Source organism: Lepisma saccharinum, chromosome 29, assembly GCF_977018435.1.
Source record: "Lepisma saccharinum chromosome 29, izLepSacc3.1, whole genome shotgun sequence".
Lineage (NCBI taxonomy): Eukaryota > Metazoa > Arthropoda > Insecta > Zygentoma > Lepismatidae > Lepisma > Lepisma saccharinum.
In genome coordinates this window covers 47,252,339-47,269,819 of record NC_139257.1, presented here as the reverse complement: position 1 = coordinate 47,269,819, position 17,481 = coordinate 47,252,339, and the positions used below count along the sequence as shown (strand labels likewise).

The following is a 17,481-nucleotide window of genomic DNA, read 5'->3' as shown; positions in this document are numbered from 1 at the left end:
ACAGTTCAACAGTTGTCATTATGCCAGTGTTATCTACCCAGGAAGTATTGGTGACTGTCAAAGAAGGATTTCATTATTAATGGTGAAATTTTAAATTTTGCTTTGTTGCATATATGTATGTATATCATATAACGGTAGCAGTGTTCTGGTAAATAGGTAGACAGACATATTTATGGTGAATATAAGATCAAAATTTGGTATGGAAAATGAGCGAGAAGAACTCTGGTTCAAGAGAAGTAAATTAATTGGTATTTTTATCCTTATGGTGAATAAAATCTCAAATTTGATTTCAAGACTACACTTATTGTACAGAGTCAAATCTAGTAGAGCATCCATAACCTTCACTTATAACTAACTCTGTAGCCTTCTTAAACCCGAAGGTTCATGGCTGCTGGAACATAGGCCTTCCATCTGTCCCTATCCTGAGTAAAATCTATATACTCTTTTCCATCCCTACCGATTTCCTTTAGGGCCATCTCAACATTATCCCTCCATCTTTGTCTTGGCCTTCCTACAGGTCTCTTACCATAAGGTTTCCCAACAACAATCTTCTTTCCTCTCCCATTTGTGCCACGTGGCATGCCCACTTAAGTCTTCTAACCTTCACTTATGTGAAATGAAATTAAGTGTAAACTTAAAGATTCCCTTTCTTCTTTGTGTCTGACCATGGAGTGCCTCCTGCAGGGACTCACTCCAAAAATTTAAATGAATGTTGAACATTGGCTCCAATTAGCCATCATAGCAACATAACAGTTGGGCTGAAAAGTTCGTAGGCTAACATAGTAAAAAATATTTTTTTGACAAAATTCGACTTTATTATTCAATATAGTTGCCTTCGAGGGCGATACAACGATTATAGCGGTCATACAATTTTTCGATGCCATTTTTATAGTACGATTTCTCTTTAGCCTCAAAATAGGCCTCAGTTTCGGCGATTACCTCTTCATCAGTGCTAAATATCTCTCCAGAGAGCATTCTTTTAAGGTCTGCAAACAGGAAAAAGTCACTGGGGGCCAGATCTGGAGAATATGGTGGATGGGGAAGCAATTTTATTACGGTTGAATATCGCTAAACATTGCTCCGAATCATTAAAATGTTGTTGCTTTTGATCGATTGTGAGCACGTGCGGCACCCATTTTGCACACAGCTTTCGCATGTTCAAATATTCATGCACAATATGTCCAACACGTTCCTTTGATATTTTTAAAGTCTCAGCTATCTCGATCAACTTCACTTTACGATCATTTAAAATTATTTTGTGGACTTTTTTGATGTTTTCGTCGGTAACAGCCTCTTTGGGGCGTCCACTGCGTGCATCGTCTTCGATGCTCATTTCGCCTCGTTTAAATTTAGCAAACCACTTCTCAACGGTTGATTTTCCTGGTGCAGAGTCCGAATAATGTTTATCAAGCCAAGCCAAGCCTTGGCTTCAACAGTATTTTTTTTCACCAAAAAGCAATGCTTTATTAACACACGAAATTCTTTTTTATCCATTTTTTCACAATAACAAAAGCTGCTTCACTCACAATGCTATATCTCACGAACTAATTATCCGGCCTACGAACTTTTCAGCCCAACTGTTAGAAGACTTCTTGGTAATTCTCTGAAAGCCCGACGACGACAAAAAAGAAAAAAAGAACTTCTTAATTGAGAAATACAGTAATTTTTAATTTAGTAAGTTCTTTTTTGCAAAAGTTTACATGAAATTATTATGCTTGTGTGCAAGAAGAAAATAAATGAAAGTACTTTATTTTTGGAGCTAATCCTAGTGTGTGTATCTTATTGATTTTGTTAAAAAAATATTTAATTAATTTGCATAGTTATTGAAATGTTTTCAAGTTTATTCCTGTTTTTACAAGTTCAGTTTTTCCACTTCACATACAAGTCCAAAACTGAAATCTCACATTTCATGTTTTCATAAAAAAAAAATAATCATGTCCCTGTAGATTGGTGCATGATATAATTACAGTTTAAAATACGTAAATGCTTGTAGTAGGCGATTATAGCAAGTAACATTTTAGTATGTCAGTACATTGGCAGTAACATTAAGAATTCACCAAATTGTAACATCTTGTTATCTACAGAAATTGCAAATTTTGTCATTTTTAAGATATACAGGGTGTTTCTAAAGGTCGTTTACAACGCTTGGGAGGTGATTCCTCACACGAAAACAAGCAAAAAGTCTAAGTTCCATTTTTACGACTGAGGCTTCGTTTCCGAGATAGGAGCCTCGCAAAAGGTGACAAAGTGAACGTCACACCTAACTGGGACGAATACTATCACAGATAGAGAGGCGGTTCCAAGGGAATCATAAAGGAATCGTATGTGCTCAGTCCGGAAGTCACTATGAAAAGTTCACTGCACGCATGCGCAATGGAGTCCTCAAAGGAATTGGGGATTTCCAGCAACAACAATGCATGGAAAAGGTATGTAACGCAGCAAGAAGGACCGTGACAATGAGAAATGCGTTCAAGACAACACATCCCGACCTCAAACATCAAAACATGACCACCGAACACAAAATCCGACAAGTTGAGCACGGTTGCATACCCCAGTTACACGCGAGGAATGAACGAATCATGTCATGTGGCATACGAGAGACAGGAGGAGGGAAAGAAAAACACAATATCAGATAATTGCGACAACGTGTATTTTTACACGCGACAACTACGTAATATCCCCCCCCCACACACACACAACAAACAACAAATGCTACAATATCTTACGCACAGACAGTCCGTGTCACTGTACACCAACTGAAGATGTCACTTTCACCACACAAAGGGGGTGGGGAGCAATACCAAAAGTGTTCGCACGCGATCATTGTGACGTAAAAGAGACCAGTTTTGGAAGCGCTGCACAGGCAAGTCTGGCTCTCGTAGTCTACGTTTGACCTTCATGACTGCTGTTCCCGCGAGAGGAGCTCGAAGGGTTGGTTCTCTCCGGCAGTCGTCCCAATCGTGTTGCAGGTGCTGGGATATGATCAGCAGTTCGCTCTAGGTTGTCATACGCATTGAAGAGTACTAGTATGTTGCATTGAAAGAAGTTGACGTGGTGGAGTGGGCAAGTCAAGTATCGCAACAATTGGTCTGTGGTGTTCGTATGGTGATACGGCCAATTTGTGCAGTGTGCCAGTGTTAAACAAAAACAATACTTTGCAGTTCCAGCTCCCTATTACACAGATGGCTGCGTATACGACCCAGCAGCTAGCAGACATGCATCTCATGTATGGGGAGGCACGTGGTAATAGCCGTGAGGCAAGGCGTCTTTATGGAGAACGCTTTCCACATAGACGTTTACCGTCTCACACCTTCTTTCAGGTAGTGGACAGTCGACTGCGTGAAACAGGGTCAGTGTTACCACCGCGACAAGAAGTTGGAAGACCCCGAAGTGTACGCACACATCAGTTTGCAGAAGATGTGTTAACAGCGGTCGCAGAACATCCTGGCACCAGTACGCGAGTGCTCGCTCGGGCACGAAACACGTTTCTTGTGAATGTTTGGCGAGTGTTGTCAGATGAAGCAATGCACCCTTTTAAACTGCAGAAAGTACAAGAACTGTTACCTCGTGACTTTCGCCCTCGTATGGAGTTTTGCCAATGGTTGTTGCATCAGCTGGACACAAACCCTCACTTCGGGGCAAACGTATTGTGGACAGATGAAGCCATTTTCACCAGGATGGATGTCTTCAATAGTAGAAACAGTCATGTATGGGACTTTGACAACCCACATGCACTTTTTGTGGCCCATCACCAGCACAGGTTTTCAGTGAATGTGTGGTGCGGGATAGTACATGATCATTTAATTGGACCATACATTCTCCCTGTTCGCCTGAATGGTCGCACGTATCATGCATTTCTTAGTGAGGTTCTGCCTGAACTGTTGGAGACCGTACCTTTGGCACTGCGGCAAGAAATGTGGTACCAACACGATGGTGCACCAGCTCATTTCGATCATAATGTACGACATTCCCTGCATGACGTGTTTCGCAATAGGTTCATTGGTAGGGATGAGCCTGTGCCTTGGCCACCGAGGTCGCCAGATCTCAACCCTCTCGATTTTTTCTTCTGGGGAGAAATGAAAACCCTCGTATACGACACACCTGTCACATCAGCTGAGGACCTCGTTGCTCGCATCAACGTCGCCGCCGCGACGGTAGCAGATACACCTGGCTTGTTTGCTCGTACTCGACAATCCTTGATTCGTCGCTGTCATCTCTGCGTAGAAGTAAACGGCAGACATTTTGAAAACCGTCTGTGATTATTGCCCTCGGCAAATACCAGTGAGAACACTTTTGGTATTGCTCCCCACCCCCTTTGTGTGGTGAAAGTGACATCTTCAGTTGGTGTACAGTGACACGGACTGTCTGTGCGTAAGATATTGTAGCATTTGTTGTTTGTTGTGTGTGTGTGTGGGGTGGATATTACGCAGTTGTCGCGTGTAAAAATACACGTTGTCGCAATCATCTGATATTGTGTTTTTCTTTCCCTCCTCCTGTCTCTCGTATGCCACATGACATGATTCGTTCATTCCTCGCGTGTAACTGGGGTATGCAACCATGCTCAACTTTTCGGATTTTGTGTTCGGTGGTCATGTTTTGATGTTTGAGGTCGGGATGTGTTGTCTTGAACGCATTTCTCATTGTCACGGTCCTTCTTGCTGCGTTACATACCTTTTCCATGCATTGTTGTTGCTGGAAATCCCCAATTCCTTTGAGGACTCCATTGCGCATGCGTGCAGTGAACTTTTCATAGTGACTTCCGGACTGAGCACATACGATTCCTTTATGATTCCCTTGGAACCGCCTCTCTATCTGTGATAGTATTCGTCCCAGTTAGGTGTGACGTTCACTTTGTCACCTTTTGCGAGGCTCCTATCTCGGAAACGAAGCCTCAGTCGTAAAAATGGAACTTAGACTTTTTGCTTGTTTTCGTGTGAGGAATCACCTCCCAAGCGTTGTAAACGACCTTTAGAAACACCCTGTATATGGTGTTGGGTTCATTTCATCTTTTTGTGTATTTTTTAGCTTTTTTATGTACTTTTAGAGCCATTGTCAGAGAATGAAGTAGAAGAAAATGTTGAGCATGAAAATGATGAAGGAAACAAAAGTGAAGATGAAGACGGAAACAAAAGTGAAGATGAAGAAGTTGATAGCAAAGATGATGATGAAGAGGCTGAAGATAGTTTCTCTGATCTAAAAACTGATGATAGTGAGGAAGAAGGTAGAGCTTATAGTAAACAATAATTGTAATTCATGTTGAGGGGAATAAACAACACAGTTGATAATATAAGACATAAACAAATTACTAAAGATATATCTGCAAAACTTACCGAAATTAATAAAACATTTACAAGTAAGTTTCGTGGATATATCTTTAGTAACTCGTTTACGTCTTATATAATAATTGTAAATTGAAAAAAAAAATATTGCTGGTACAAACCACTTTAATATATTTTGTTGCGTAAACGAAGATATATCAAAGTAAAAATTACAAATGTTGCAGAATTTTACATGTAACGTGTCAAATGTACCACCGGGAACACGTGAGGTTTTTGTGCTGCTTCATTCTTTTTGTAAAAGAATTACAGCATGTTTGTCGGAGGTTGATAACAACAAGTGCTACATTCCAGCTGTGCACATCATCTGCATACGTAATTGTTTTTATCATATTTTAATTCCTTACGTGAAGAAGACCTAGGTGTTTCGGTCAAAATATCAATTTGTTTTGTGCTTTTTAATTTGTTATAAAGGAAGTGGTAACACAGAGAATTGTGAAGAACTTCAGTATCAATCATATTTCAAGGAATAGTGTATGCAGTGAAACTCCAATATTATGGTATAGTTTGTGGGAAAATATAAAACTGGGGCAAGAATGAAGTGGAAGTAAGAAACCACTACACAGTTGACATTTTTTTGGTGTATAATGTGTTTAAAATTATTTAACAATGAGAAAGCAGTAAGATTTTATATTCCTAAGAAAAAATGCAAGGATATGGTGATAATCAGTAGTAATGACTAGGGATGTGACGAAGCTGAAAATTTACCGATGCTGATGTACTCACCGATAATTTTTGGAACTGATACCGATGCCGATATTTAACCGATTCCGATACATAAAATTATTAAACAGAAATGGGATGTTATTTTCAGCATGACAAAAATAAATTTGCTATGTTCATTTCATATGTATATACATATACTATATTCTCAAGAGATGCGAATGTACATTTGCATCTACAAAATGTTATGTAAACCTTTAAGAAGAACATGGATTCTCAAGAGATTAAACATTAGTACACAGGCAATTCTTTGAAATGCAAAATGAATTCCTGTTCTGCCAGATTCAACTTCAGAAACACGAGATTTGGAAGCACTTCAGGAAGTAACCTACTTCTCTTATCTCAAATCTGTTCAGCAACACTGAACACTCAATCAATGAATACTGATGCAGCAGGTATGCCCAAGTATTTTCTCAGCACTTGCTTCAGGTTTGAATATCCAATACAACAGCAGATCCTGGTTCAGCAATGTACTGTTTTATTTCCGATTTATAGTTAGGTTGATCCTCTGAATGAGAGTTTGCAATAATTTTATTACAAAAACTCTACAATAATGACGAATCATAACCAAATTTTCAATAAATCTTACAAAACTAGAATATAAAACTTGTTATGAAGGTAAAACTAGTATAATCTGTACCGGTTTAAATATCGGACTTTTGCCGATTCTGATACCGATGCCGATGTGTCAATTTCGGCCAATTTTCATACATCCGTAATCGGCTTCGGCACATCCCTAGTAATGACCATCTTTCGTGGGTTGGGGTAATGAATGACTGCTTCAAACTGCCACCTATTAGGTTCAATTTATGCATCTGATTGTGTAGGATCTCTGTTTACTCTGTAAATTGGCAATCTGTTGCTGTGGCCTCCCCAATGGCGCAGTGGTAGCGTTGTCACCTTGTAATCAAGGGGTCTCGGGTTCGATACCCGGTAGAGGCACAAGTGGTTCGGATCCCACTTTAAACTGTAGGTCCAGTCCCGATTAGCCTTACTGTGCATAAAGTGGACTTAAAACAACATATCAATCAATCAATCAAAAGCAATCTGTTGCTAGGATTCAAAGTCTTCAGCGAGGGCCAGTGTCCTGGGTTTATTTCACGGTGGAGATATGTAGAATGGTTCAGATCCCACTTTAAATTGCGTATGTATCCAGTATCGATTCATTAGCCCAAGCGCATGAAGTGAACTCAAGACAAGCTTTGTCAAACTTGTGTATTTTTGCACATCAGAAAAGAGATTGTTGTTTACGTTCACAATGGATGCTTTATTGTTGACTTTAGGAGTCTTGCAGAGGGCAAACATTCCTTCCACGAGGGGTGTAAGGGGTGCTCCTTCCACATAGTGCACCCAATAGTCAACCTCACTTCCACGTAGTGCACCCTGGACTGCAGACTGACGAGGCTCTGGCGACTGGCCCCATGGCCAGTATAATTTTGTTTGTGTTGTCCTGTGTTTTGTCCTTATTCGTGCTGAGTGCTCCTGTACAGCCTCAGCTTTTAACGAAAGTCAGAAGATTTTATGATTTTAGTTATGTGTAACGATAAGGGACTGGACCCCGTATAATGTGACGGGTGCAGAATAGCCTTAGTGCTGACGCACCCAAAAATTTTAAATTTAAATTCAAATTCCTTCCACGAATAGTTTTCCTGTAAATAACCCCCTTTTTTTTGTTTTGTTTCACCTGTCTCTGCATCCTTTCCTACGTTGAACATTTTGTGATTAATTTTGTGAGATCTGTGTTCATTGCCTTCTTTCACTGCTCTGAGTGTTCAAGATGTTTATGTGCAAGATAAATAGTTATCCTTTTCTTGATCAATACGCAGCATCAGAACAGAAACTGTCTTGTCTCCTAACTCCTTGTTTTGCATCTGGTGTTCGTATATCGTGATCATCAAGACAAAACAGCCTTGCGAGGCTGCAGATTCAAAACAATGTCGTTTTTCTTCTTTCCGATGGATGAATCTTTGCTGTTATAAGCGGATATTGGCAACCGACAACTTTGGAGCAGGTCAGACAAAACACTGGCGCCAGCTGTCTCCTGACCAGCTGGAATGGAAGGGAGAGGAAGCAGGTGGTGGAATGCACAGTTTATAGCCACTGTGCAATGTCTCTCCACCAGAGGTTGGGCTCCTTGGGTACAGGCTGACAGCCTTAACTCTACACTATTAGGAAGACTTGAATGTTTTATGATGGAGTGGAAGGTTATACTTAGGACTGAGCCGATGCCGATGTATCGGTATTGGGTCGATACCAGTGGTATCAGTATCTGAAAGTATCGGTTGGAATTCATCTACCGATACCAGTTGATACTTTTCTGCCATGTTTGTCTTTCATAGGGTCCATAAAAATCCCATGTGACATTTTCATGTAGTCTAATTATTGTGGAGATCATACAAAATTCAAAGTTTATTTTTATTTTGCACAAACTGTGAAAGAAAAACTGTATATTTTTTTTTACATAACATCTATTTTCATATTCTAGTGTAATGCTTGAATATTTTAAAGCAAATTTATTAGTAAATTCATGCGTATAATTGGAGAAGGTTATTGATACAAGAATGCACTATTAAAAGCTGGATATTCGATTTTTGCATACTAGAGTACAATGAGTTGTAAAAAGGTCAGAGTAGTTACATATGATTCTTAGAGTTATGTTCTTTCAACATTGTAAACACTTACGACACACGGAACCAAAAGGTTGATATTTCACGGCCCCATGCTTTCGTCCAGAACCGATCCTTTCCTTTGTTGAATTTTGTGTATGTTACTTCCATTCCGCACTGTAATTTTTATTTATATTATTGCAGATGAAGTGCAGTCACAGAAAGAAGCCAAAAAACAGACGAGGGCTTGTGAAAGTGATGAGCCGCGAATTGAAAGGGTGCAAGAAATCAAAGCGACCCTGCTAGCAAAGAAGGAGATGATGGAAGCTGCTAGGAAGGAACTTCCGTACACATTCAGTGGTAAGTAATAGGCTGGTTATGGTGGCTGTTAGGGGAGGGCAGTGCACATTCAGTGCATGCAACTTTTGCTCGCATGCTAATAAAGTAGGACATCCCTTAACATTTTGTAATTCATTTTCCTGTAGTTTACGGTTATTACAAGCATAAGAAAACAGTTCATGGTGGTTGCGGTAAACGCGGTTTAAAATTACTTACGTGAAATTTAAAAGATTTCGTAATTCCGCGTTGCACAATTTAATAGTTCAATCCTATTAATTTCGAAGATCCACTGTCTTCATTCACAAAAGTGTACGGCGTTTGAAGCGGAGATGGTACCGCGTCAGTACATTGTTTGTTCCCGGGCGGCGGTGGTTGCGATTTTTCCCGTTCGGCAGCACTGGCGCGCGCATCTTGGTTTGCGTCGTCTGCTTCCTGTTGTCCGGTGGCGTTGCCAGTTGGGGGTTGGGGGGCTGGGCCGTGTTGCTCGGTAATGTGCCGTTCCTGTTCCCCGCGTGGCTGGAGGGGGGTCGAGTATGTGTATAGCATCTTTTCTTTTTCAGGTCGGGGATCTTTCTGAGGACAGGGTACCAAGTTGGGTGTGCTTGTCCATTGTCCAGGTTTAGTGCTGGTTTCTGCTGGATGATAGCATGGGTTTCTTTGATGGTGTTTTCTATGACAGAGCCGGTTGAGTGAAGTATGGATATGGAGGAGATGGTGTGGTTAGTGGAGTGGAGGTGTTGGGAGAGGCCTGATTTAGGTTAAAATTTAATAGTTCAATCCTATTAATTTCGAAGATCCACTGTCTTCATTCACAAAAGGGTACGGCGTTTGAAGCGGAGATGGTACCGCGTCAGTACATTGTTTGTTCCCGGGCGGCGGTGGTTGCGATTTTTCCCGTTCGGCAGCACTGGCGCGCGCATCTTGGTTTGCGTCGTCTGCTTCCTGTTGTCCGGTGGCGTTGCCAGTTGGGGGTTGGGGGGCTAAATCAGGCCTCTCCCAACACCTCCACTCCACTAACCACACCATCTCCTCCATATCCATACTTCACTCAACCGGCTCTGTCATAGAAAACACCATCAAAGAAACCCATGCTATCATCCAGCAGAAACCAGCACTAAACCTGGACAATGGACAAGCACACCCAACTTGGTACCCTGTCCTCAGAAAGATCCCCGACCTGAAAAAGAAAAGATGCTATACACATACTCGACCCCCCTCCAGCCACGCGGGGAACAGGAACGGCACATTACCGAGCAACACGGCCCAGCCCCCCAACCCCCAACTGGCAACGCCACCGGACAACAGGAAGCAGACGACGCAAACCAAGATGCGCGCGCCAGTGCTGCCGAACGGGAAAAATCGCAACCACCGCCGCCCGGGAACAAACAATGTACTGACGCGGTACCATCTCCGCTTCAAACGCCGTACCCTTTTGTGAATGAAGACAGTGGATCTTCGAAATTAATAGGATTGAACTATTAAATTGTGCAACGCGGAATTACGAAATCTTTTAAATTTCACGTAAGTAATATAAGAAAACAGTTTTTCGTTGTGACGTTTGAGGAGAACACAGGATCCCTTCATCAGACATTTATTTTCATTTCGACTAAAGATACAGTTATGACAATGGTTAGCAATTTTTTAAACAAAAAGAATCCGTTATACAATGGATCACATTATTTTTTTTATTTAAAATTATGTATCCCAAATATCGTCGGGTAATTCAAAGTCATCATTGTTTTCACAAAGTCTCTTGATGTTTTCTGTTACATTAAATTTTAAAGATGGTGGCTTACTCCATTTGTGAAAAAGAAAACTCCATACTGGATCTATGTTACCATTTTCATTATTTAATTTATTCCAGTGTTCTTCTGCAATGAACGAAGCTTCCCAGACATTCAACTCTATGTTTCCCGTCAATATATAACAAATTCTTTTTGTTTAAAAAATTGCTAACCATTGTTATAACTGTATCTTTAGTCAAAATGAAAATAAATGTCTGATGAAGGGAGCATGTGTTCTCCTGAAACGTCACAATGAAAAACTGTTTTCTTATGCTTGTAATAACCGTAAACTACAGGAAAATAATTCTACAATGCAAGCAATGCGTACATACAAGAAAAACTATTAGTTTTGTAATTCTACATAATATTACAGTTTGCAAAAAACTAAACATCACTGATACCTGTGATGTTTACAAAGCACCATAAACCTTTTCGTAAATGTATTCAGTACTTATAGTAATATGTACTACAAAATGCAGTAAAAGTGTAAATGTAATGGGAAAGAATAATAAAAAATTCTAACAAATTATGTATTATCCCAAACATATGATGCAAGATGAAACATGAGTCAGTTTGTACTAGACATAGGATGATTATGCTAAGCTTCTGACCACTGCTTCCTCATGCATGGAAGATACCTTAATGAGTTGCATTTCTTGTGCAAGCAGACATGTTTCTAGAGGATAGTGTGTCATTGAAAGAGCATGGTTAATTAAAAATCAAAATTGCTGTATAGAAATGGGCTGAGTTTATAGTTCAATTTTTGGTGTATAAAATTATACTTTACTGATTGTCATGCTTAAAGAAGCTGCTACAAGGGTGATAAAATTCATGGCTTGTTAAGGAATTTCATGTAGCAAGGAATAAGTAGATTATCTTCCTGCATGCATCCACCAAGCAAATTTCTTTAGATATAAAGATTTTCTCATGTCCTTCAGTTGGGTTTGTTCATGAATTATTAATTTATGAAAAATTACAATGTGGGAGAAAAGCACTTTGATGATGATGAAGGCTGAACTGATATAAATGCTACTGTATCTGTATTGGAATTCGTCAATTTAAATAGAATTCCCAGTATATTTCTACAAGGGTCACTATTTATATTTTGAGCCTTGGCAACACTGATTGAAGTTAGGCGCGATTTGACGTTTGCACGGAATCGACTGGCATTATTGACCATAACGTACTTCAAATGTTTTGTCAATAGCTTGATTTGTGTTGTTTATGTTGCCTTGGAGATTGCGCAACAACAATAAAATGGAATTAACTCGTGAACATTTTCGTGCGATGATTTTTTACGATTTTCGACGTGGATTATCAAGACAAGAGTGCATCGATCAACTTACTTCCACATTTGGGGATGAAGCCCCATCCTTTGCCACTGTGAAACGCTGGTATAACGAATTTAATCGTGGCCGCCATTCGCTCACCGACGAGATTCGCGAAGGTCATCCAAAATCAGTTGTTGTTCAAGAAAACATTGATGCTGTGCAAAACCTAATACTGCAAGATCGTCATGTGACATACTGTGAGATTGAGGCATTAGTTCCACCAGCATATATAAAATATTACATGATCATTTAGCTGTGAGAAAGGTATGTTCTCGTTGGATCCCACACAATTTGACAAAAACTCAAAAAGATGCTCGTGTCAATTGGTGCAAACAAATGCTCAATAAATACAATCGTGGTGCTTCAAAAGACATACAGTATATAAGATTGTAACAGTGACGAATCATGGATATATGCATATGAGCCGGAACGTAAAGAGCAGTCGACTGTATGGGTGTTTCAAGATGAACCCAATCCAAAAAAAGTTGTTCGCGCTCGAAGCACATCGAAACAAATGGTCGCCTGTTTTTTCGGGAAAACTGGTCATGTGGCAACTGTGCCTTTAGAGGAACGTAGAACGGTCAACTCTGAATGGTACACAACAATTTGTTTGCCAGAGGTCTTCGGTCAAATACGGAAAACAAACAAACGCCGTCGGATCATTCTTCATCTGCCGTACAGTCCTGATTTGGCACCCAATGACTTCTTCTTGTTCCCGAATGTCAAGAATAAATTGCGTGGACAACGATTTTCGTCGGCGGAAGATGCCGTTGATGCGTTCAAAAACCATATTATGGAGGTGTCTCAAGAAGATTGGAAAAACTGCTTTGACAAATGGTTCGAACGAATGCAAAAGTGTATTGACCATAAAGGAGAATACTTCGAAAAACAATAAAGCAGTTTTCAATGCCAAATTCCTGTTTTTTCATTGTTAGACTCAAAATATAAATAGTGACCCTTGTATAGCATAGATATCTCACGGAGTCTGGAAAAATGCTGTGTTGCACTTTCACTGCCCAATTATCCTGAGAGTTGCGCAGAATGTACCACTTTCATTATTTCAGCATGAACATTGTGTGATAAGAATATATTGCTTATAAAAATGGTACCTCTTTTAACCCTTTCGGCGTGGAGAACGTATATATACGTTTTGCCCTTTTGCGCACAAATCGTGGATAACGTATATATACGTTCTTAGTTTTTGAGTGCTTATGAAAATTCTTGCTTGTTTCTATGTGGTTCGGCAATTATTTCACTGCAAAGGCTGGATATTTTAGTACATAACTTGACCAGTAGGTGCAGCACAAGTGTGGTGTTTTTGTTTGTCTTACATGTTTAGGAGTGCTTTTTGTTGAGTTCGCACAATGGCCGACAATGCTGTCCCAGGATGTTCCCGGCGGATACTCTTCCCTGATGATATTCAGCGATGTCTGGATGAGATTGTGATGTGAAGTTCCTTTGTGCCTCATAGGACTCTCATACGAAAGTGAACTTCTGTTGATTTCACATTATCAAGAATCCAAAAACTATAATGTAACATATGTTTGGATGCCATAATAAACTGAACTTCTCATTTTTTCATACCACATATTTGTTTTTATAATGAGCTGATTTTTACATTTCTTACTCATATTGTAATTGTTTTTGGTTTGCAGCACTGACAAAATTATACCGCATAAAAATATAAAATATTACCTTATTTGGATGAATATGTATCATTGGTTGAATATTTTTAAAAAATAAATGATAATGAAAATTTTTAAAGAAGAGTATGAAATTTTCTTCAAGCCTCAGTGTTACCATCTTATAATAGTGAAAATTTTTACATATTTTTATTATTATGAGATGGCAACACTGATGCTTGAAGAAAATGTTATATTCTTTTGTAAATTATTTTGTAAACTAGTATTTTGTATTCAAGCACAAAATTTAGGGTCTGAAGATATGTTTATATGCCAAAGTCATCTTTCTTTTTCCAGATGAATGGTAAATTTACTATTTCTCGTGATGTTGAAACCGCTTTACGTGTCCGATGTCAATTTAATCGTACTTGATAATAAATAGTAATTGATAAATAATAAATAAAAATGTTACCTTACTGTAATGAATATCCATAATCCACTGAATACTTAAAAAAGTAAAGAGATATGTAAGAACAAACAAGAAAAAAATGAGATTTTGAAATATATTTTGGGATTGCAACACTGATGTTTGAAGAAATATACTAGGGATGGGACCGATTAATCGGTACTCTATCGGTATCGGCCGATATAGGCATATCGGTGTATCGGTTTATCGGTAAAATTACCGATTATTTTACCGATCTGATATATCGATTATTATCTGATAATTTAGTGCAAAATTCTGCCATTTTGTTGTAATTTTTATGGTTAATATCCATGCCCTACTTTCTTAAAAAGTAAATGTCTAAATATGCAATTTATCTTGCACTGCAGTCACCTTGAAACACATTTATTAAAGAGGTCAATGAACCTTTCAGGTTCTTCAAGGACCATTTCTAATTTTATATCGGATCGGTAGAATATCGGTTATCGGTATCGGTAAATTTTATATCGGTACTTTATCGGTATCGGCCAAAATTTCATATCGACCCATCCCTAAAATATACATAACGTTTCTGTACGATAACTTCTGTCCCTTAGTATTTTGAATCGGTGTGCAAAATTTCATGTCAATATAGCAAATAGTAACAGAGCAATTAATTTTCACAAAAGGGTAAATCATACGTTGGCTGTGAACTTTCCAATTATATCCATATGTGCCAAAAGGGTTAATAATTGAGTTACCTAACATGTAATTCTTTAAATATTTTAAAGGAAAATTCAGGTTAATTGATATAGTGTAGACCCAGTAAAATACTTGTATATTATAATTTATTATTATTCTGAACTACTTTAAATTGTTACAGTTTAGGCATCAATATCGATGAGAATTGATATTAATGTCAGCATATGTGTTAATATGAGTTCAGAGTGGCATTGGCTCAATCCCTTTTATGATTGCTGTGAACCATTGAAATGTAAATGCTTTTAAATACCAAACAATTTTCTTCCAGTGCCAACTGTTTATGAAGATCTCCATTCCCTCCTGCAAAAGTACAATCCTGATTACCAGAGCGTGGTACTGGAACGTATGATCAAGTGCAACCACCCAAGCCTTGGAAATATGAATAAGGAGAAACTTCAGAACCTTTTTGCATTCTTGCTTCAGTATATTCATGACGTGGCCTCGTCCGACAAGCAGGCAGAGAACGTCCCATATTGCTTCCTTGTGTTGGATCGCCTAGCTCCTCATCTGTACGACCTGGCACAGATTTCTGCGAAGAATGCCAAGCAGTGCGTTACTGAAGTCCTGAAGGAGAAATGGGAGGATTTCAAGAAGCAGGGGAGAAGAACATATCCCAGATTAGATACAGTAAGTCTTCTTGCATGCAGACATTATGTAGTAGGGATGGGACCGATTAATCGGTACTCTATCGGTATCAGCCGATATAGGCATATCGGTGTATCGGTAAAATTACCGATTATTTTACCGATCCGATACATTGATAAATATCTGATAATTTAGTGCAAAATTCTGCCATTTTGTTGTAATTTTTATGGATAATCTCAATGCCCTACTGTCTTAAAAAAGTAAATGTCTAAATATGCAATTTCTTTTGCACTGCAGTCACCTTGAAACACACATTTATTAAGGAGGGCAATGAACCTTTCAGGTTCTTCAAGGACCATTTCTAATTTTATATCGGATCGGTAGAATATCGGTATCGGTAAATTTTATATCGGTACTTTATCGGTATCGGCCAAAATTTCATATCGGCACATCCCTATTATGTAGATTTTGTAGCTATTATTTTGTTAAAGTGCTAGTTACTAGAGCCACATACCAGGTGGCCAGAATTAAAGTTACCCAACTCAGAGCCCTCTGTAGCCTGTTTGAGGCATCGTAGAATTCTGAAATTTGGTGAATCCGCTATGCAAACCATGGGGAAGAGGATGGCGATAAAAAAATTCCGCCACCAGGTTGAAATGTGGTATTGTACTTCCATGATGGGTTGTACAAATAGTGATTTTGCTGAGTTATTAATTAGTAGGGATGGGACGATATGAAATTTTGGCCGATACCGATAAAGTACCGATATAAAATTTACCAATTCCGATAACCGATATTCTACCGATCCGATATAAAATTAGAAATGGTCCTGGAAGAACTTCAAAGGTTCATCCTTAAAAATGTGTGTTTCAAAGTGACTGCAGTGCAAGAGAAATTGCATATTTAGACATTTACTTTTTAATAAAGTAGGGCATGGAGATTATCCATAAAAATTACAATAAAAATGGTAGAATTTTGCACTAAACTATCAGATATTTATCAATATATCTGATCGGTAAAATAATCGGTAATTTTACCGATAAACCGATATCGATAGAGTACCGATTAATCGGTCCCATCCCTATTAATTAGAAAGACATTTGTTAGTGCCTGGAAGTTGCGAGAAAATAATCTCTCGTTTATTGCAAGGTAAAGGCAAATCCATAACCAATTGGAGGAGTTTACGTCATTATTACAACCCATCATGGAAGTACAGCGCCACATTTCAACCTGGTGGCGGAAAATTGAACTTTTTATCGCCATCCTCTTCCCCATGGTCTGCATAGTGGATTCACCAAATTTCAAAGTTCTACGATGCCTCAAACAGGCTACAGAGGGCTCTGAGTTGGGTAACTTTAATTCTGGCCACTTGATATTTATGGTAAATAAAAGATCAAGATATCGGTACAAAAACTGGGCATATTTCGGGAAAGCAGAACATAAAATGGCATATTGGTGTTGAAATGGTGAATAAAAATCTAAATTTGGTTTAAAAACTACAATTATTACACAAAATAAACATATCTCTTCTAATAGCACATCAAATCATTACCACAATATTAAGTTTATTCCTGTATAAAGGAGTCCATTTTTGCTTCTCAAATATTTACAGCAGAATTAATCAATTTTCTGTGAATTGCATAACTCACAGGATACTTCAGACTTCAGAAAGTGTCACGTCAATACAGTATAAACTGTAAATTTCGTGTTTGTCTATTTCGCATCTTGCAGTTCATTTTGCATAATTTCGTGATAAAACAGGGTAGGAAAATGCACCTCACATCAGAAACTTGAAAAATTAACATTAGAATGTGTTATTTTACATTTCGTGTTATTGTCAAAAACAAAATTACTCAGCCCTTCCATCAGAACTGTGCTACATTTCTAGAAGAAGTGTATATAGTTTCATCAGTTCCTTATCTATTTTTTATTTATTTTTTTCAATAAAAATGAATGGAAAACTTAACGG

The 17,481-nt window shown here is 38.6% G+C and overlaps 1 protein-coding gene across 1 annotated transcript in view; it reads left to right on the top strand.

Moving 5' to 3' along the window:
* LOC145981626 (nucleolar protein 14-like) overlaps nt 1-17,481 on the top strand; it is a 54,657-nt gene that overhangs the window by 23,294 nt on the left and 13,882 nt on the right. The window contains exons 8-10 of the mRNA XM_083115007.1: nt 5,045-5,221; nt 8,870-9,025; nt 15,196-15,554. Of these exons, the coding sequence (XP_082971133.1) occupies nt 5,045-5,221; nt 8,870-9,025; nt 15,196-15,554 (692 nt within the window). The remainder of the gene's footprint in view (nt 1-5,044; nt 5,222-8,869; nt 9,026-15,195; nt 15,555-17,481) is intronic.